The 19,855-nt window shown below is 37.1% G+C and overlaps 3 protein-coding genes across 4 annotated transcripts; all 3 read right to left on the reverse strand.

The window, feature by feature from the left end:
- Positions 1-379: 379 nt before the first annotated feature.
- Positions 380-6,997, reverse strand: LOC132047305 (sister chromatid cohesion 1 protein 2). 2 transcript variants are annotated; one of them, XM_059438315.1, is made up of 13 exons: positions 6,460-6,991; positions 5,184-5,469; positions 5,017-5,054; positions 4,871-4,914; positions 4,297-4,355; positions 3,501-4,219; positions 3,104-3,215; positions 2,463-2,602; positions 1,936-2,390; positions 1,723-1,759; positions 1,603-1,624; positions 1,327-1,459; positions 380-796 (listed from the first exon to the last, which is right to left on the reverse strand). In XM_059438315.1, exons 1-13 carry the CDS (start codon positions 6,581-6,583, stop codon positions 674-676), a joined length of 2,292 nt encoding a protein of 763 aa, XP_059294298.1. In that variant the 5' UTR covers positions 6,584-6,991; the 3' UTR covers positions 380-673. The 2 variants fall into 2 exon arrangements, 1 of the variants encoding a protein (XP_059294298.1); XR_009412822.1 differs by having other exon boundaries at positions 657-796; positions 1,327-1,455; positions 6,460-6,997.
- Positions 6,998-9,064: 2,067 nt separating this feature from the next.
- Positions 9,065-13,444, reverse strand: LOC132047306 (transcription termination factor MTERF5, chloroplastic). The gene is made up of 4 exons (XM_059438316.1): positions 13,158-13,444; positions 11,713-11,762; positions 11,367-11,582; positions 9,065-10,684 (listed from the first exon to the last, which is right to left on the reverse strand). The coding sequence occupies exons 1-4, from the start codon at positions 13,235-13,237 to the stop codon at positions 9,573-9,575; spliced, it is 1,458 nt and encodes a 485-aa protein (XP_059294299.1). The 5' UTR covers positions 13,238-13,444; the 3' UTR covers positions 9,065-9,572.
- Positions 13,445-14,327: 883 nt separating this feature from the next.
- Positions 14,328-19,426, reverse strand: LOC132047307 (uncharacterized). The gene is made up of 4 exons (XM_059438317.1): positions 18,833-19,426; positions 16,768-17,043; positions 16,246-16,383; positions 14,328-16,053 (listed from the first exon to the last, which is right to left on the reverse strand). The coding sequence occupies exons 1-4, from the start codon at positions 19,133-19,135 to the stop codon at positions 14,524-14,526; spliced, it is 2,247 nt and encodes a 748-aa protein (XP_059294300.1). The 5' UTR covers positions 19,136-19,426; the 3' UTR covers positions 14,328-14,523.
- Between the last annotated feature and the right edge of the window lie 429 nt (positions 19,427-19,855).

The raw sequence follows: 19,855 nt of genomic DNA on the forward strand, positions 1-19,855 counted from the left end.
GTTATAAATTACACATTCCTAAAAGAGAGCAGGCATTGCTTTGTCATTCTAGTGCGTCCTACTAATTCAAATGTGCAAAATAATTCAATAGATATCAGCATCTGCAGGTGCAGTAGCTACTAGCTACAAATACTTGTTAACCAGCTACACAAATATTGACAATAAATTCAACTCATTCCTGTTAAATTAGCATTCATTAGCTAGAAGTTGTTAGTAGACATAATAACTCATTTTTTTTTTGATAAAGTAAGTAATTTCATTGCTGGCATCAAGTGGATGCATAGTAGTTACAGAAGTAGAGTAGCAAAAGGAACTTATCATCTCCAGTACATGTTGAATCAACCATTTCTCCTCCTTTCCATGAGTGGAAGTCATAATCTGACTTCCACTCATGGAAAGGAGGAGAAATGGTTGATTCAACACCAATGCAACCTCTCATTGTTTCTTCCTCCTTGTTACATCCTCAGCCTAGCAAGGGAAGCCCTGCTCCACCCTCTTCCACTCTATCCTCCGATCTTCATGTAACCAAACAGTACAAAAAAGGCATATATGCATGTGATTGGTTCATCTACTACTATATAATTTACATACATCGCTTAAAGAGAAAGTATATCTGCATGTCAGTTTTTCCTGTGCTACTATTTACCAATACTGCTCTCCATGTAGGACATAATCAGGACTTTGAGCGGAAGCCCTCGGCTTCAAAGGTATGCTTTAGTCTAGGGAGTTTTTGCAAATGAATGTCCTTATAGGCATCATCCTGACGCACATCTATCCAGCCTCCCGATTTCAGAACCTGCAAGAAAATTAAGCATAGTAAAATAATACACAATATATCTATGTATATACACAAAGACGATGAATAAAATAAATATATAATGCATGTGTATCTGCCGATCCACTCCATCACTAGTCTTTGGTAAGCAGTGCTTATAAGCAAAGAACAAAGACACCTAGCAATAGGAAGGTCGGTATAGTTGTCTGTTTCTCAACCACAACAGAACAAAGGAAAATCTTGTTTAAACACAGCGTATGAAGCAAAGTGATCCACCAAAAGAAGGAAAATCCTAGCTAAATGATACTTCGAGGCTACAAACCAAGAGAAAGAAAGATCCCAAGGAATCTTTTTCTCAATGAAAGAGAAGGGTTAGAGAGGATAAAAGTGAAAAAAACATATGCATAGGTACCAACAAACTAACTGGTTGAGAAAAGTGACACTTGCAAGCGCCCTTTTAATATATGTATCAACCACTTCCGTTCATCCATAAGTTCAATGTTTGACAGACCTAAATTAGCAGAAAGATAACCAGAACCAAGAAACAATACCAGTATCTCGTAGAACACCCTTGCACTATCTCTCTTTGTTTTCCCCTTCAGAAGCAAGGAAAAGTTAACAGCTTCTACCTCCTCCCTCCCCTTTCGAGCAAGAAAGCTTTCAAGCAGAAATCTTGCAACCTTTCTACATACAAGAAAACAAAAAATTGAATTCCAGCAAAGATAGAATAAAGGAAACTTCAGCAAGTTTTCGAGAGTCATCTAAAAAGATGACCCAGGGAAGGGGGGATTGCAAAAAATGGGAATGAAATTTCTCATTCACCATACCTTGTTCTCAGTGAAAATTTACCTGCAACCAAGACAAAAACTTATGAGAATGCAAATTCAACTGAAATATTATGCTCCAACTACAACCAAGACAAAAACTCATTTGGGATCCTGTCTTACATTTTTCTGAGGTATCCCCTTCACATGAGTTTATCTCCTGAAGAAAGGCGGAATTTGTACAGTTAGTAATTATTAGCATTAAAATAACAGATATGGACAACAGAATTTTTTATTAAACGAACAGCATATAATCTCACAAAACACTTCCATAACTAAAAAGCAATTCCCCTTGATTATGTCGGGAATTAGACTAGTCAATCATATCACTCACACCTCATCCATCAAATTCATATCGAATTCTATATCCTCCACGGAACGTGCTCCTTTCTCTGAGTTTTCAGTTGAACTTGCTGGTACTATGTGTGATCTAGAAGTTCCTCCCATATCATGAAATCTCAACGAGCTTGAGCCAGTGACAGGTGTTGCAGGGGCAATAGGTGTTTGTTCTCCATCGTATCTGAGTGTACTAGGAGATTCAGGTATCCCCGCATGCAAAGATGTGGCAGGAGGAATACGTATTTGTTCTCCACATCTGAGTGTACCAGGAGATTCAAGTATGTCCTCATGCAGAGATGTAGCAGGAGCAATAGGTATTTGTTCCCCAGATCTTAGTTTATTAGGAGATTCTGGTATGTCCGCATGCAGAGGAACTTCTACTGTTTCTGCAACCCCATCCCTTGTTGATCTAATTTTGCAAATTGCAGATGTAATATCAATTGAAGCACCACCTGCATTGCCATGGTTGGTTAGCTAAGTTTCTTAAAATGCGCAAATGGCAGTGGCTGTGTTGGAAAGCTTACTCCATGGAATTAGAGGCTCCTCGAAACTCTGAGGAAGTGAGGAGATTTTATGTGCTTTCCATGCTAAGTAATTGGAATGAGGGGCTTTCCTTCTCTTGCATACCAAGTCACTCGCATCACCAATCCAGTGCTTGAATACCCTGCATGATTGGATTGTGTCACATCAATCTCTTTTAGCTAAGCGGTGAACTGAACTGGATTAACTAAAGAAAGTTATAAAAAGAAGAATCATCAGCAGAACAAAAATTGCCTCTGACGAGTGCATCCACATCAATGTTGTCATACCATCAACTAACAGGATAATATTTGAAAAGTCTCATGTAGAACTGCATGACATAAGCACAATAACATGAACAGTTCAACCACGAAAACAGAGAATTTAAATGTTCAGACACAGAACTCACCACTCCACTGGCAATAGAATTCTAGATCTAAAGAAATGGGTAGATCTAGAATAAATTATACTGACTTCCATTATTCTACATGCAGCGATGACTTTCTAAACTGCTATAACTTCATCAGTTATAGTACTGATGAAACCACAGAGTGAAAAGCTGTATTTCTCTGAGATCAATCCTGCATATATTTATCTTAGTGCAATGGAGAACTTGAATGGTTGAAAAAGACAAGAAGGATCATACTCATTTCGGATTACAATAGACTCATCAAATATGCACTTCCGCTTCCTTGAAATCCGAGTACGCTCCTTGGTAGCCGGGGTTCGAACAGATATGAAATCCGGTGAAGTAGATCCTGAATTGAAAGCAAGTGATGTTGGTTAAATAACAAAGCAGTTTTAGAAAATATAACATATTTGCTTGAGTATCTGAAGTGACAAATTATATTGTACCCAACAAGCAAAAACTTGAAAAGGGGCGCATAACCCCTTATATTTACTGGGGTTGTGTGTATGTGGGGGTGGGGGAGGGGGGGTGTTTGCCGATTCTATCTCCAATAAAATTCAGCTGTTCAACTTAAATGATAGTGAAAGCACATAATAAGCACAAGGTAATCCAGATAAGGATCAGCCAGAACTACCTGGGAACTTGATCTCTGGGGTTACATCAATACAAAGGGACACTGACCGATCATCTTTAGTCCGATCCTTCTCATTTCTAGAGGAAGATGCTTTCTTTTTCTCAAAACCAAAATGCTTTTCCACAAGAAATGATTCACGAAGGCCTGCTGATCCTTCATCATCTACATTCACTCCTATATCAGGGTGTTTTAAGCGCTCAATTGGCTGATGAATTTTCTCAGATCCTTGATCAATGTTGGTTTCAGTTTCAGTGTCTGTGATGATAATTGGTTCTGCGTGTTCTTCCGAAAATGACTTCTTTTCATAAAGATGCTCCTCATTTACCAAGTTCCCAGCATTAGACTCGTTCATCTGCTCATCATTATTTTGGTGATCATCTGTCTTATCAGAAGTCATCTGATGAATGTTGGTTTCTGTTTCGGCGTTGACGATAATCATTGGTTCTGTGTGTTCTTCCAAAGATGACCTCTTTTCAAAAAGATGCTCCTCATTTACCAAGGTCCCAGCATTAGACTTTTTCATCTGCTCATCATCAGACAGGTGATCAGCTATCTTATCTGAGGTCATCTGAATTTCAATGTCCCCAAAGGTCATAGGCTCAAAGCGCTCTTCCAAGGAGAACCTAGTCTCATGAAGGTCCAACATAGCTGCCACGTGGCCTGACCCAGGTGACGGACGGACGTCAAAATCTTTGTACATCAGGTGAGGTGAAAGTATGCTATACCATGAAAAGTTAGTCTTAGCACAAGCACTACATCTATGTTTATTATCAGAGGGTGTAGGATGAGAGCATACTCTCTAACTGGAGTGTGATCCGTGGTCAAAGACTCTGAATGAGAGACATGTTCCTCGTACTGTAAAAAGCAACTTATATGTCATGTAAGCAAGAAAATCCATAGAAAACAAAGGTAAGTTCCAAGCAACACATGTTATCATTAGGAAATTTGAACAGCTTGATCAATCAAATTACTTCCTCAAATTAAACAGCACCACTAACACTTTCCAGTACTTCTTCAATGAAAAGCAGTTACGTGAATTCATGAATTATTTTGTTAAGCACAGATCACATTAACCAGTTTGCAGACAACAATCTACAATCAATCAAACTGATTCGATAATATGTGCTACGCCCAATCTTAAGAATCTAATAAACCTCTAATATTTTGTCCTCAATAGATAACATATAGCAAAGAGTTTAATAATAACTACAAAATATTCAAGGAACTGAAGTATATTTTGCTAAGCAGTGAAAGTGATATTTAGTAAATACAGAAAGTGAGCTGCGCTGCCTTCCATAGTCGGAAAAGTTCCACATGAAGAACCATATGCTTTCAAAACACCAAAAGATTATAATACATAAAATGGTTACCTTGCTAGATAAGCCAAAACCTGGTTGCTCATTTTCCCGAGCATCTGACACAGAAAGCAGAATTTTTTTTTTTTTAATAAGTAACATGAAGCAGAAAAGTTAAAACCAAGTAACCGCGAATAAAGAAACAAAAAGATGTACTGTACCTGAAAGCATAATTTCTTCACGGGATGCCACATGACCACTTCAAACCAGTACATCGCAAACCAAGATTGAAATAATTAACCCCAAATGATCAATCAGAAAAAAAAAAAAAGGAAATATACAAATTGACACTCGACACCATGTCATTCATAGCAAGTATTTATTTCACCTGCTTGCGTCTTGATCTTCCAAAACTTCCAGATCAAAAGTATCCAGTTCAAATCTCTTTGGTCGGGTGATAAAGCGGGTAGGAGCACGCATACCCTCAATCCTTAAAGCTGATAGTTTGCTGGTTGGTCTCTTGCGAGTTGAAAAATCACCAAGTTTAACAAGGACATTATTACAGTCGTGAAAAAGATATTCCACTTTTTTCGAATATATTCTAACCACGCCCAGGAGCAGGTGACCTAAAATTCTGTATGTAACCACAGGAGCTTCATCCAGCAGAATTTTATCTGAGCAAAGAAAGAAACAATAAAGCAAGTCTAAACCAGTCAAGTAATGATTACATAAGACTTTTACAAACTATTTTTACGTGCTGCAATTAAAAAACCGAATCAAACAGCAACAACAATCTGAAATCAAAAGGATTTTAAGGCAATGAGCACTACTTCATTACATACGTACGCAAACATGGAGCCGGCAACAAGATTGAAGGAAATTATCCCCCCCCCCCCCCAACACCCAAAAAAAAGAAGAATCCCATCCAACAAATTCACAGAGATGTTACATTTAACACCACCTATCATCACCCAAGTTTGCAGCAAACATTCACAATCCAACATCAAGCCGCAAACCTATCTCCGTGGGTCGGAAGACATTCTTGTTTGCCACGTAATTGTATTTTTCACGGTGTCTGGTGAAGTCAGTGTTATAACAATATATAGCACTAGAACTTCCAAACTAAGTGAAATTTCCAAATAACCTGTCAGCCACATTTGAATCTATTTCACCTTCATTGCCAAAATTACAAAAATCAAACCACAAAATGTATGCTCAGCATCCAACTTAATCTGGAAATAGAAGGCTTGAATCCATTTAGGGATCAATATTTAACACAATGGAGACAAAAGGTAACTACTAACTGAAATTTGGGACAAAAACAAATTATATGAACTGTGCATTCGACACACTCATGTCAGTACAATATTTCTTAACCAAGTCAACAAACACTAAATTCAAATTAATGACACTGTGATTACTGATTAGAATAGAAGTCAGGGTTTACTAAATGTTAAGGAAACTTGCAATGATAATATTACCTGCTGTCACTCTGTCTTAAAATGCAAATAGAGGTAGCTTTGGAGAAAAGGGGTTACAGGAAAAGAAGAAATATACAACACTACATTAAAAAGACTACTTTTTTTTTCTTCTTCAAACTTTCTATTAATGGAAAGGGGCAAACAGAAAAGGAAAATAAAGTCAAAAACAAAGGGAAAACTTACCAACAGAAGAAGTGATATTAGTCTGTTGAACTTGCTCTTTCTTGAGACGTTTATGACAATGAGCAGCAATCCAAATGGTGCCTAAAGGCCCTTTCTTTGAAAGAAGTAACTGTGAGTAAAACATGTTTTTTGGTTCTTTACCTATCTTTGTTTTTGTGAAAAAGAGAGACAAATGCCTCCCTCAACTGTGTATAAATATGTGTATGAGATGAATTCAAAGTGTAGGTTGTGGATAAATTCAAAAGAAAAAAACCGCTTTGCAAATTTTTCACAGAGAGAGAAGAGGAGGGAGTTTTATGAGTAAGAAGAGAACGGTTGCCCCTATGGTGTGTTGGAGAAGTCTTGCAATTTTTTTATTTTTATTTTTTGGTTGATTTCCTTTTTTTTTTTTTTCTTGTTTTGTTTTTAGAATTTTCGAAATGTGTTTCTCTTTTTTTGGAATATATGGGGAGACCAAATAAACCCTGCCTGACGATAATGACCAAATCTTTTTTACTACTACGGTAATAAATTTTCTATTCAACATATAAAGAGGGCTCATGTAACTGTTCATGCATAATTGGAAACTACTTATGCCTTATAGAAGCACCATTTTGTACAGTATGAGATTTTTGCATAGTCTATCTTATGTAGTGATAAATTTTGTGTGCAATCAAATACCCTTATAATATTGAGATGACTAAATAATAAATATCGCATGCAATCAAATATCGTTATAACATTGAGACCAGCAGATGGTTGGGGTGACACGCCTCAATCCCTCACAATCAATTCAGAAGGCTTCGACTGGAGCAACCTTTGCGCGAGAGTAGTGGAGCACGAGGCTACCGCTTCCTCTGGTCGGCTGAACTACAACAGTCATGACCTATTTTGATTATGAGAGAAGAAGTTATTTCTCTTTGTTTTCCCAAATCTTGATAGGTGGACTCACTCAATGTTTGTATTAGTGAAAAACACTATGTATAATTAAAATAGTGTTCGCAAATTAACTCAAACACCAGCATTATTAACCAAGAAAAAAGTATTTTTATTTTGACATCCGCTTAACGCCATGAATTTTTTGAAAAGAAAAGTGAAAAGTTAAAAGTGAATGATAAACTCGTAAATTGACGTTAATTCAAATACTTATACTCCCTCTGTTTCAATTTATGTGAACCCATTTGGTTGAGCACAGAGTTTAAGAAACAAGAGAATACTTTTAAACTTGTGGTCCTAAATGAGTCACATATATTTTATGTGGCTATAAATCATTGCATAAAGGTAAATTGTTTCCAAATATAGAAAGAGATCATTTTTTTTTGCACGAATAAGGAAATAGGTTCACACTTTTCGAATTGGAGAGTTGCTAAATGGCCATACCAAGTTGATCCAAATTTGGCCACACTTATGTAAAAATCACCATAACCTCTATTGTATAATTTTAAATTAAGATAAACTTTGAGAGAAAAAGATAGAAATAACATTAAGTAAGCATAAATTATTAAATTTATCCTAAATAATTATATAAATTTATCTTATTTGAATCATTGTGACTAAAATAGTGTGGCCAAAAGGCTAGAGGGAGTAGTAAGTATTTCTTTTCCTTTAATCTGATCGGCAGTAAAAGTAAATTAAGAAAAAGGACAGTTTTGTTCTTATCTATTTATGGGGTTTCTCACAAGCGGAAACTTCTATATACGGTGTTTCACAGGGCTCTGACCCGATTCGAAGATCTTTTTATCCATTGCTTGCCAGCTCATCTTTTGACTGCAATACGTGTCACTTTAACACACTCTTATCACACCACGCACTGTCAATTCCTAATTAACTTCTACAATCATTGACCAATTATTTAATACAGTAGAGTTAATCATGTAATCTGTTTACTCTAATTCTTAAGGTATCTTCCGAAAGAAGAAAAGGTTGTCCGACATAGGCTTTGGCGTGTCAAGGAAATTGAGCACTATAATATAGGTTTGGATATAAATTTCGCTTGAAAATAAATTAAAAATTATAGTATTTCACTTAAAATACTTCTTAACACAATTACCAAACTTCAATATTTATATTTCAAGTTTGTAGTAAAAAGCTGATAAATCAGATTATACATATTATATACTTATTGAAATAATCTTCAAATATTGCTTCAGATATTTTTGTATAAAAGCACATTGTAGAATTTTTTTCCTTTTTCTGATTTGATCCTATGACTTATAGTATCTACTTGTCTAACTAATTCGAATTATGTTGAGTAAGCTCATAAACTGAATAAGCTACTGCTAAAAACTTTTCTATTCGAACCTAAACTTCAAATTAAAAACAGAAAAATTCCAATTATTCCATCACACCCTTCAAAATCTGGTTTCGAAAGTGCTCCATTCTCCGACTGACAAACTCAATGAATGAATATTACCGCTCAATGATCTTGAATCGAATCAATATCATGAATAATAATATCTGAACTATCAAATCATGAGATAGTATACGTATCTTTGCAAATGCTCCACACTCCACAAAGGCTATTAGATCTCTTTTTCACATGTAAAGAAGCAGTCAATTTGAATTGTAGGATACACGAAAATAAGGCCAAAATAAATTTCCCATGATTTCTCCATATATACACATAGCTACCTGAACTAAACAGTTATATGAGGTGTTCCATTGTCTAAGAATAATGAATACATAGCTTATGCAAAGTATCTGTTGAAAGCCATATGTCCTCAAATAGTGCTGATCTCCCAAGACTGAGAAATCACTTAATCACTTTGTTAAAGAACCTGGATGACTGCAAATAAATTCTGTCAACAAAACTTGGATCATATTCTAAAGGCCTATAATCACCACGAACCTCGAGTACAAAATACAGATAAAATACATCGCCTAAAAGCTATTCTACCAATATTTCCTATTACTTTAGTCTATACAATAGTTGTACATCAGGCACAGGAGATGTCTACTGACTAATAAGATTCCTCAAGAGGAGAGGAAACAAATTTCCCTAGCATCCATTGAGACAACTTTGTAGAAACATAATAGGAACACTGTTATCCTCACACCTAGTAAAAACCATAACTTTTGGCTCAAATGTACTTGAAATCTAAATGCTAAAATCTCCACAGAGACTTCACCTGTGGCTAATTATCTAATAATTTCTTCAATTTTCTCTTCAAAGCCTTATTGAAAGAATCCTCTGACAGTGACAACAACTGGTTCAGTAACAACCTTACACCTTTATCAGTCATAATGGCAAAACGGGGCTTGATTCTCTCTTCTAAACTATAACCAAAATACTGAGGAAACTTGACCAGTTCTGCTTTCGGATAACCCATGGTCAAAAAGAACTTCCATTTTAATACCAACTTAGCCAAGCTAAAAGTATATAGAGCACCGTATCTTGACACCATTGTGGAAACTTCCACCATACTGAATCCCTTATCCTTGAAGAATTCGGTGACAGGTTTAATGTTAGCCTCAATACTAAGACCAAAAGTTTGAGGGCATCGGTAGAGAAGAACTCCAACATCCACTCCCATTGAACGGAAATACTCAGTTGCAGGTCTTAGCTTGTCCTCCACGCTATAACTTATGATGTTTGGACATCTGGTTAGAACTTTGCTCACACTCTCAGCAGATAGACCCATTTCATAAAGGAAGTCCACTGTTGCTCTCAATTTAGGTCTACTGTAAGTGAGAAGTGCGGGAAAACGGTAGATTACTTTAGCCCACTGTTCTTTATCAACCCCCAATTCTTCCAAAAATGCCATTGTTGGAATTAAATTCTCTGAGAGACTAATTCCACAAAGTTGAGGCCTTTTAGTGAGAATGGTTGGGATCTGCGATCTTGGCACTCCAAGATCAAGGAGAAATTCAACTACTGGTTTGATTTTCCCCTCAAGACTATAGTAGGCAAAAGCGGGGAACTTGCGTGTGATTACTCTAATCGTTTCAATGTCCATGCCTAGGTCAACAAGGTACAAAATATGTGGGGGAAGCTTTCCATTGGGTCCTACGTCAGTCACTCGTGCCAGAGCCTTCAGCTTCTTGGAGTCGAGGACAGCACTAGGAGGTGAAGCTGGTGTGACGGGAAGAGGTACCTTTTCAACTACAGCTTCTTCTATTTTCTCCACAACAGGTGGGTTCGGGAAGCTCTCCACAACGTCCACCAGAATGCTTCCATATTCCTCATGGAGGGCCTCAAGGTATGGGATTAGAGCATCCCTAATCTCAAGAGTTGTTAGTTCTCGTCCTGCAAATTAAAGGAAATTCACAATTTACAGATGATCTTAAAGAGAAAACAACGCTGTGAATATGCTCCTGCACATTCTGCAGATTAATAGAGAAAAAATGATAAAAAATGGTCCTTTATCTTTGGTAGTAGGTTCAAAATAGTCCCTTAAGTACCACTTGAGCAGTTTCGGTCCTTTAACTTTTCGAAAAGTGAGCACTTTTGGTCTCCGTCGGATATTTATCAAACTTTGATTGTTAAATTTAATTGGAACTGTGAAAATAGAAAATATTCGACAGAAACTCACATTTGGAAGTATAGCTTTTGTAGTTTATGTTATTTTTGGTATATTTCAAGAGTCTGGTGCAGCTTTTGAGATGATCTCTATTATTTCTGATATATTTTTTGCGGCTGGTGTAGTTTTTTATGTGCAGTTTCTGGAATTTTGACAAAAATTTCTCGTGTTACTGGTTTAAAAAAATTTCCACAGTCCCGATTAAATTTAACAATCAGATGGTATATCTGACGGAGACCAAAGTGCTCACTTTGGGCAAAGTCAATGACCAAAATTGCTCAGGTGGTACTTAAGGGACTATTTTGAACCTCCTAACAATGATAAGGGACCATTTTTGTCATTTTCTCGATTAATCGATGTACAAGCAACGAGGGGAAAGAACAGGGAATAAATCTGCTTAAACCAGACCTACGAGGTAGCGAGACTTGTGAACAGAATGCAGCCGAGAGACAAGATGATCAATAAAGGATTCTGATTTGTTGATAGCTCTTGCTGCAAGAGCGTTGCTTAAACCTTGTTTCTTCAGAAACAAGGTCAAGACAGCCTTTGCTTCTTCCTTTTCAGCAGCTACAAGGGTTGGGGAAACCACCCTTAAGTTAAAAGATCCGTCTATCTCAGATTCAGCTGCCAATCAAAGAAAATGTACGAAATATTATGGCAAAACCAATAGCAGCACTGTTAGGAGGATACGTGATGACTGTTCCAACAGTCTACTGGACGCAACACAATTGATATTCAGAATTTAGAAACTTACAATACTTCGCTTGGCAAAAGAAAACCTTCGGAGGAAACGACAGCTCAATCCTGAAGAAAGTTTAACTAATTATTCAACCCCGAATTAAAGAGAAGAAGACATCCCACAAAACCATATGCTTGTGCAGTGGTAATATTAAGTGCTGCTTAATTGACTTCTTCTAACCATATGGTTAGGAAAAAGAGGAGGCATATTTTAGAGCTCTTATTCTGCACAAGTTGTATTATAATGCATATTAAATTATACAACCACCGGAATGTAGCAGCAAGGGATATTGGCATAGAATAGTCATATTTATCACAGACAAACAACCAAGACCAACTAAGCCTCGGCTATATGAATCCTAACTGTCCATATTGCTCCATTTAAGTCTATCTCCGTACAATAATACCAAATATTAGCTTCTCCGACACTAGAAGTTCTCTACATCAGTTACAAGCATATAAATCTCTAAGAAGGCTAAAAGACTCTTAGCATCGACCTAAAGTAAATATACTAACTTGATTAAAACTTAGGGTGTTTTTAGCATGCAGAAAAACATTTTTCAGCAGATGTTTTCCAATTTTCCCATGTTGGTTAGTCAGAATTTGGTGAAAGCATTTTCTCAAGGAAAACAAGTTACTTAAAAATGAGGAAAATGACTTCCCAAGTGGAAGTAAGGAAAACATACCATAAGGGGCGTGACACCTCTTCCAATCCTCCAACACTTCCCCCATCCCACCCCCACCCCCACCTCCACCATCCCCATAATCCTACTCCGTAACCCTACCCTATAGTGTTTGCCAATATTTTATATAAATACTTTTTGGGATAATATTTTTTGGTTACTTACCAAACACCAGAAAATAAGAAAATCACCAATTTTCAAGAAACATTTTCCTTCATACCAAACACACCCTTAATCTCAACTAATTGGTATCGCCTATATAAGATTTTTCCTTCCCTTGTGCTGTATTTTTGCTAGATTAGAGATTGTAGGTTTTTCGAGGCAACTTTTCAAGGGTTCGGCATATGTAGTTCCCAAAACAGGCAGGGAAAATAATAAACAAAACAACTTGTCCCTCCATTGGCTAGAAAGCTTTATTAGCTTGAGCTGCAAGATTCTGTAGCAATCAAATCCTAGAAAATATCCCCTCAGAGTTTAAACCAATGAGTATTGCTCTTCACAAGCACACAATAACACTAATAACCAGAGCATTGAGTGGCTTCTAGTTCTAAACCAAAGCAAATTGCTCATATTACATAATCCAAACATAAAGATAGCAGTAGTATCAAAGGCAAGGCAATTGGATAATATTCTTTTATATGTTGTTATCATGTTCAAATTGAAAGTGGTCACATAGGTAACAAGTTACAGCACCTAAAAATTAAGTTCATACAGACCCCACAAAGAAAAAACATTATAACGACTAGAAAACTGTGATATTAGTAGAAGATAACGTTACCGATAAAGGGGTATTCTTGATGTTCTTGAAAGAAAGGAAAGCTTTGGGTTTGGGGTTCGTAGTTGCATGAAAGATATCATTTTGCAGTTGCTCAATGGTGTTGTTACTGTGAAAACTAGTGTGAAGCATTGATTAAACAAAGAAGGTAAAGTTAAAATGGTGAATTGGGTATGTTGGGTGTATTTGAAGATTTTTGAAGAGGAGGCTTTTGGACCGCAGATGTGGGTTTGTTCTCTAGTGCTAAACACAATCTTTGAAGCAGCAATAAGATTTGTTTGCTGATTCCTGATTAGAGTACTGGTGAAACGGCTTGTGCACTGCACGTGACTATATCGTCCCCAGGGTACGGAGTGTATGAACAAAGATATAATCCCTCTGTTCAATTTGTTTGAACCTATATTCTTTTTAATCTATGTCAAAATAAATGATGTCTTTCCTAATTTGGAAACAAATTCACTTTATGAATGATTTGCGGTACACACAATTTTGAGGCTTATTTTTTGAATCACAAGTTTCAAAAGTCTTTTCCTTTTTCTTAAATATCGCGGGGCGTCAAATGGGTTCATATAAATTGAAACGGAGGAAGTATTTAATTTCCTTCTAGGGTGTGTTTGGTACGATAGAAAAAATATTTCCGTGAAAAATGTGATTTTTTTTTTTTACTTATTTTCTGTCGTTCGGTAAGTAAGCAAAAAATTTCATTCCAAAAGCATTTATATATGATCTAGCCAAATACTATGAGGTGGGTGCGGGGGCAGTTAGGTGAGGTGGAGGTCAGGATGGGTGCATTGAAAGATAGGAAGAGACGATCATTTTGAAATGTCACTTTTGAACTTATTTTCCAAGAAAGTTAAATGAAGAAACCTTGTTTTCCTCATTCATCACCTTATCGTCTTTCTTTGTCAAAATGTAGTTGTGTGATCATGATGACAAAAATTGTTTCACCATCTTGTTCTTCCTTTTATCTTGCGTTTACCCTGTCATTGCAGTTGTAAGATGGAGAATATTGTACAGACTCAACTACTCTGTTGTAGAACAAGTGACCCTTCCATTATAAGTTTGTAAAACATTGAAGAAGATTCGATCTGCATTATCTCAGCTAACTAAAGCTTGAAAAAGAAAGAAAACTAAAACCCTACTCCCATGGTGAAGCTGGGCAGCAATGAAAGCTTTCATCTTCTCAACCTTTCTTTTTTCTCGTTAAAATGGCATTTACAGACGAAGTACTACAAGATGAAGTACTACAAATACTAATAAGAGAAACTCTACATTAAGTGAGACTTCTTCTAAGCATATGACAAGATGAAGTAGTAAGCTAATAACTATACATCTAAACTCTTGTGCTTATCACTGAGGAATATCTCCACTAACGAAAAATAGCTTCTCTTGTGACAAGCTTTATTCCCCTCACCCAAAGCTCTGCCATCTCGGAACCACCCTCACACACAAAGTGCACTTCCTTGTTCTTGGCCGTGATCACCCTAAAGACTCCAGGTAGCTCAGAATCACCTTTCCTATGCCTGATTTTTTGAAATCTCACACTTGGTCCCACTTCTGCCTCTCGGCATACAACATTACGCCTGCTCGATTTTCCCCAACGCAATATACCAGCAGCTTCAACCATGTAAAGAACTTTCATATGTGGAGACCCTTTACCTCCCCTTATGTGCTTCTTCACTTGAGCACCAGTTAAGACCAATTTCCTAGCAAGTTCATCCAGTATCACCCGCTCTGCCTCATTTTTCTGTATCTTTCTAGCAAGGGAAAGTGCAGTTTCACCCATTGCGTTCTTGATATCACAACGTGCCCCACAAGAGATCAAGAATTCACATGTGCGGCCATGGCCTTCCCTTGCTGCCAACATTAGTGGCGTGTAACCATCCCCATTGGACATGTTTACGTCATAACCCCGGGTTGTTAACAGCTTAACTGCATCCAAGTCACCACATCGAGCTGCACAATGCAGTGCATAGAAGCCTGCAGCGTTTCTACTACCCTGTTCAAGAGCAAAGTCGATCAAAACCTTTTCAAATCGATCACGATTTTGATTTAATGCACATAGAGTAACAGCAGTCTCCCCAGATTTGTTCTGCAGCTTGACATTAGCCCCAGCATAAACAAGCAACCTGAAGCCGTCAACATAACCCTCTGCAGCTGTGATCATTACAGCAGAGAAACCTTGGTCATCTTGGCTATCCAGATCAATCTCTCCTCGTCCGATCAAAGTCTTTAAGGATAAAAGGTCCCTGGATCGAGCCACAAATAGTAATGGTGAAAAGACAGACAGGTTGGTTGACTTGGGAACCTTTCCACTCTGGATGACTTCCAGAACTGCACCCTGAAAACCAAGCTTCCATCGATTGGATGCAGCAATGGAGCTTGCTGATTCACTAGCTACATTAACCAAGCCAAAATCACTACCTGCTCTAGTCAATACTTTGAGGCAGTCTTCCCTCTTGAATTTCACACAGATCATTAAAGCTGTATCTCCTGTGTCTGTTCTTGCGTCCAGATCACAGCCAAAGTCAATCAAACATTTAAGAACGCTTGAGAACCCAAGTCGGGCTGCCATGTGTATAGGGCGAAACTCACTGTTCCGGGTGGTTTTAACTGGAGATTCTGCATGAGCACCACATTTCAAAAGCACTGAAACTGCTCCTGCATTACCACAAAGAATAGCATGGTGGAGAAGAGTTCTTCCACTGTGAGTTGTGGTGGGAACATGCCGCTGCAGAAGCATTTGCAGAATAGAGCCACTTGCTTCAAAATACTCCACAGCACACCAAGTAATGGCATAGGGATCTGCTAATCCAGCACCTACGCGAAATTCTTCACCTGAAGCTGCATCCCAGGACCAGGCTCCAAGCTGCACTGGTCCATCAGTTTTTGCGCCAGCCTACCAAAAAGGGAGGAGGAAAGCCTAATTAGTCAAATACTGAGTAAAACTAAAAATGGATCAATATTCAGTTTTTAACAAGGATAAATTCGAGAAGGATTCTTCGTTAATAGCTGAGTCATTAAAAGAAGTCAAGTGTTTCACTTGAGAAGCGTTTGGTCAGAAACTAGTGCTCCAATTTGAGTTAATTACCTCAAGCAGTAGACGGACTACAGAAACTTGCCTACTGACAACAGCAGCCACAAGCGCTGTGCAGTCAACATTTGTATGCAGAGAAGGTTTGCATGATCGGAGCAGCACACGATTTGTAGCGTCCACATTCACTCCAAGCTGTCACCAAGAAAGCAACAATTTATCACGATGTTTTAAAAAAAAAAAAAAAAAAGGTTCTTTAGCACGGTTGCTCCCAAAAAGGATACAAGATCAACAAGTAGAAGGACATACGCTAACAAGGGTATATGTACATCAAAATATCGTTCCCACCAAGTATATCAAGCAGCTAAAAATAAAAGAACCCACTTGAATTTGCAAATTAAAGGCATAATAGCGTCTAAGTGTATCAGCAAGGAGAGTAATGTAAAAAATGATATCTCTAGCTTTTCTCTTGTCGTAAATGTTTCATAGGTTCAACTTCTGTTGGAAAGATCTGACATAAAGTTAGCAGTGTTATCCTGCACAAAAGAAGTATCTTCAATAGCTAGCTTAATTTTTCACCTTAAGGAGAGTGTCCACCACATTTACATATCCCCGGCAGCATGCAGTGAAGAAAGCATGTATAGCAATACGCGGTCGAATCAGATCTGATCCCATGAGCACCTCCACAATTCTTGCATGCCCATGACAGCAGGCCTCCAACAGAGCTTCCTCACAAGCCTGCTGAGATGCCCCAGCTTTAACTAACATCTCCAAGATTTCAAGGTGTCCCTCCCTCACAGCTGATGTGGTCGCGAATCCCCTGAAAAGTTTATGGTTTACATCGGCTCCAGCACTCTGCAATGTAAGAAAAATGTCAGACTATATTACTATAAGTTACTCGAAATGCATAGTTTGATTTGATGAGAAACAGAAGAGAGCAAGAACTCCACAGAATGACATAGAATCCTCACAGTTTACAAGGAATTCTATACAGCTTGCAAAACCAAGAACAAAAAAGACCAAGAAAAAATAAACCAGCAGATGTGTAATCTGCAATAGCTCAGTTGCAGCTGAATACTTATTCCAACATTCGTCCTAATCCACTCGACAAACATGATTAACAACTTTCTTTTGATTAACATTCAGCTCAAGGTGTTTTGGCTTTTTCTCATTTAAGACCGACCGTGAATTTTTCGTTGCTATATAGTCCAGTAACGAATAAAGTATGACAACACAATCAGAGACTAAATTAATCTGGTAAAACTATCAACTTTAGTAAAGCATAATGTTCATGTTTCTCAGAAGAAACCCTGCTAGGCATTTCAATTTTCAAAAGACTTCAGCAAAGGCCTTTTCATTCTATCTTCTAATTTGATCCATCATGCACTGATACACACAGAAAATAAAACTCATCTGGAAAAGCTGCAACAGGAAAATTGCAAATCATATGTTGCAACTTAGTCAAGGTACAAGTTTCACGCTCATCTGAGCACTCAAACTGAGAGTACAAAAAGGTCATAAAGATTAAGGATTTACTTCAAAATATGGACAACGAAATCGTCCTCTAACAACCGCCCCCATTTTATTATTATTAATAATTAATTAAAGCAAGTTTCTTTGTAGGGAAAAACTAGAGCAAGATTTTGTTTCTCCAAATATCCGTATAATAACAACTATACTACTGTTTGCTAACCAAAAACTATGAAATTCTAGAAGACAAGTTGCAGTGTCTGAGTGACGATAGGTAAATCAAGTATTGGGGAAAAAGTGACATTTTTCTTAAAATTAAGTATAAGTATGATAGTTGACACTTGACAATAACATTGGCCAATTTAAAAACACAAGTTGCAGTGACGATGGGTAAATCAAGCATTTAGAAAATAGTAAAATAGGTTACTTTTTTTTTTATTTATACAAGGAAAACTTTCAAATGCAGAAAACATGCGATAATGGTCAAAGGGACAAAACAAAAAAAGACTAGGACCAAAAAGTTATCAAATGCAGAAATAATAAAGGTAAATTGTATAAGGAGAACTCAACATCAAATACGAGCTTTTTCAGCTACTTTTACAATAAGACAACGACACGCAGACCGGAACCAGAAAGAGTTAGGTCTCATCCAGATAAATTCAAAATTCAAATTTCTTATAACAGTTAATGCTTAACGTAAAGTTGAAGGCTCGTCAAAGCTTTGAATTTTTAACAGAGCATTAATTAGAGCATATCACCAGAATAGCTAGTCAAAGCTCATCCTCTCTCCGTTCACTTTTACTTGTCAACTTTTGTTTCTGCACGATAACTTAACTGAACTTTGATTAGTCTATTAAGATATTTTTTTTTCATCATATTATTTTTAGATGTAAATTTTAATTTTAAAATATTAAGTTAGAAACATGACAAGTAAAAGCGTACTGATGAGGAAGTAAATCATAACCAAAGCGCAGCATTTAATATAATCAGAAATGCAGGTGGAGAAATTCCAGCTGAATATAAAGATGCTACAGGAAAAAAATAGTCAATGATCCAAAAGCAGAAGCCTAATAAAATCCAATTCAAATCAAGTAGACAAAACACTGGAACAACAAAAAAAATATTAGTACAAATTCAAAAATATCAGAGCAAAGTTGAGGTAAATTATTATTACCAGTAGTTTTCTGACAAGAGCAACATTTCCATTATGAGCGGCAAGGAACAATGCCGTAACATCGGTTTTAAACTCCTCGTAAACGATCCTAACTTCGTTAGGTAACTCATCATGAGTCACAACCTCAGCTTTTCGAACTTTTAAGCATACATCGTCTACGAAATTTACGTCAACGAACGGATCGGCTATACATTCAAACGCCAATGTCAGATCGTTGAAATGTGACGCTTCAAGAAGACGACGTGAAACTTCAACCTCGTAGTTCACCGGAAATACCTGTTTTCCGGCACCGAACACTGTCATTTTCGACTAAGAGTTATACTTTGTTTCCTCTGTGTTTTCTTGTCTTTTTTATGTGCATCTGTGACAAAGGATAAAGAGAAGTGCTGCTAGGATGGAGCAGTGTGAGTTTTTATTTGTTTAATACTAATACTACTAGACACGAGAATCGAGAGAGAGGAGAAACTTGAAAGAAGTGAGCGCCAGAGGGTTGAGGACGCAGCGTTATATTGGGCCTCACTGACTTTACTCTTTTCACCCACTGGCCACTGTTAACACATTGATTTCTTTTTTCTAGTTGACCCACAACAAGTAGTGGTAATTTATTATATACACAAAACATATATAGTGTGCATTTTTAGTTTCATAAGAAAATATAAGATATACGTAAAAACAACGACAGATAAGAATTTTCAGAGAAAAGGTCCAAGTTCGCCCATCTACATACCAGATTGCTCAATTTTGTTATTTTAACTTTTGGTTCTTTTATACTCTTGTCATTAGCAATTTGTATCGCATTTTCTCTTGTTATTAACGTCAGTGTGAATTGGGTAAACTTTACGTGTCAAAATACTCGAAGAAAAAAGAGTTACCCTCTACTCTTAGTTATGATTTTAAATTAGGTTGGGACTTGCTGAACATCAATGACAAAAATGAGACAATTAGCTAAGAACAGAGGCATGAACTAAACCAAAGTATGACTGACGATAAAAATTGAGCAATTTTGTATAGACAACATTTTTC

Source organism: Lycium ferocissimum, chromosome 2 (genome assembly GCF_029784015.1).
Source record: "Lycium ferocissimum isolate CSIRO_LF1 chromosome 2, AGI_CSIRO_Lferr_CH_V1, whole genome shotgun sequence".
NCBI classification, from domain to species: domain Eukaryota; kingdom Viridiplantae; phylum Streptophyta; class Magnoliopsida; order Solanales; family Solanaceae; genus Lycium; species Lycium ferocissimum.

What these genes read in the sequence shown, in the direction of transcription:
- LOC132047306 (XM_059438316.1), bottom strand. Translation starts at nt 13,237, where the DNA reads ATGATATCTTTCATGCAACTACGAACCCCAAACCCAAAGCTTTCCTTT. An exon ending in TCAAGAATACCCCTTTATCG is followed by an intron (nt 11,763 to 13,157) that starts GTAACGTTATCT and finishes AACTTTCTTCAG; the next exon opens with GATTGAGCTGTCGTTTCCTC. An exon ending in CAAGTCTCGCTACCTCGTAG is followed by an intron (nt 10,685 to 11,366) that starts GTCTGGTTTAAG and finishes TTTAATTTGCAG; the next exon opens with GACGAGAACTAACAACTCTT.
- LOC132047307 (XM_059438317.1), bottom strand. Translation starts at nt 19,135, where the DNA reads ATGACAGTGTTCGGTGCCGGAAAACAGGTATTTCCGGTGAACTACGAG. An exon ending in CTCTTGTCAGAAAACTACTG is followed by an intron (nt 17,044 to 18,832) that starts GTAATAATAATT and finishes CTTACATTGCAG; the next exon opens with AGTGCTGGAGCCGATGTAAA. An exon ending in TAGTCCGTCTACTGCTTGAG is followed by an intron (nt 16,054 to 16,245) that starts GTAATTAACTCA and finishes CCTTTTTGGTAG; the next exon opens with GCTGGCGCAAAAACTGATGG.
- LOC132047305 (XM_059438315.1), bottom strand. Translation starts at nt 6,583, where the DNA reads ATGTTTTACTCACAGTTACTTCTTTCAAAGAAAGGGCCTTTAGGCACC. An exon ending in GAAGATCAAGACGCAAGCAG is followed by an intron (nt 5,055 to 5,183) that starts GTGAAATAAATA and finishes ACTGGTTTGAAG; the next exon opens with TGGTCATGTGGCATCCCGTG. An exon ending in GATCACACTCCAGTTAGAGA is followed by an intron (nt 4,220 to 4,296) that starts GTATGCTCTCAT and finishes TTCATGGTATAG; the next exon opens with CATACTTTCACCTCACCTGA.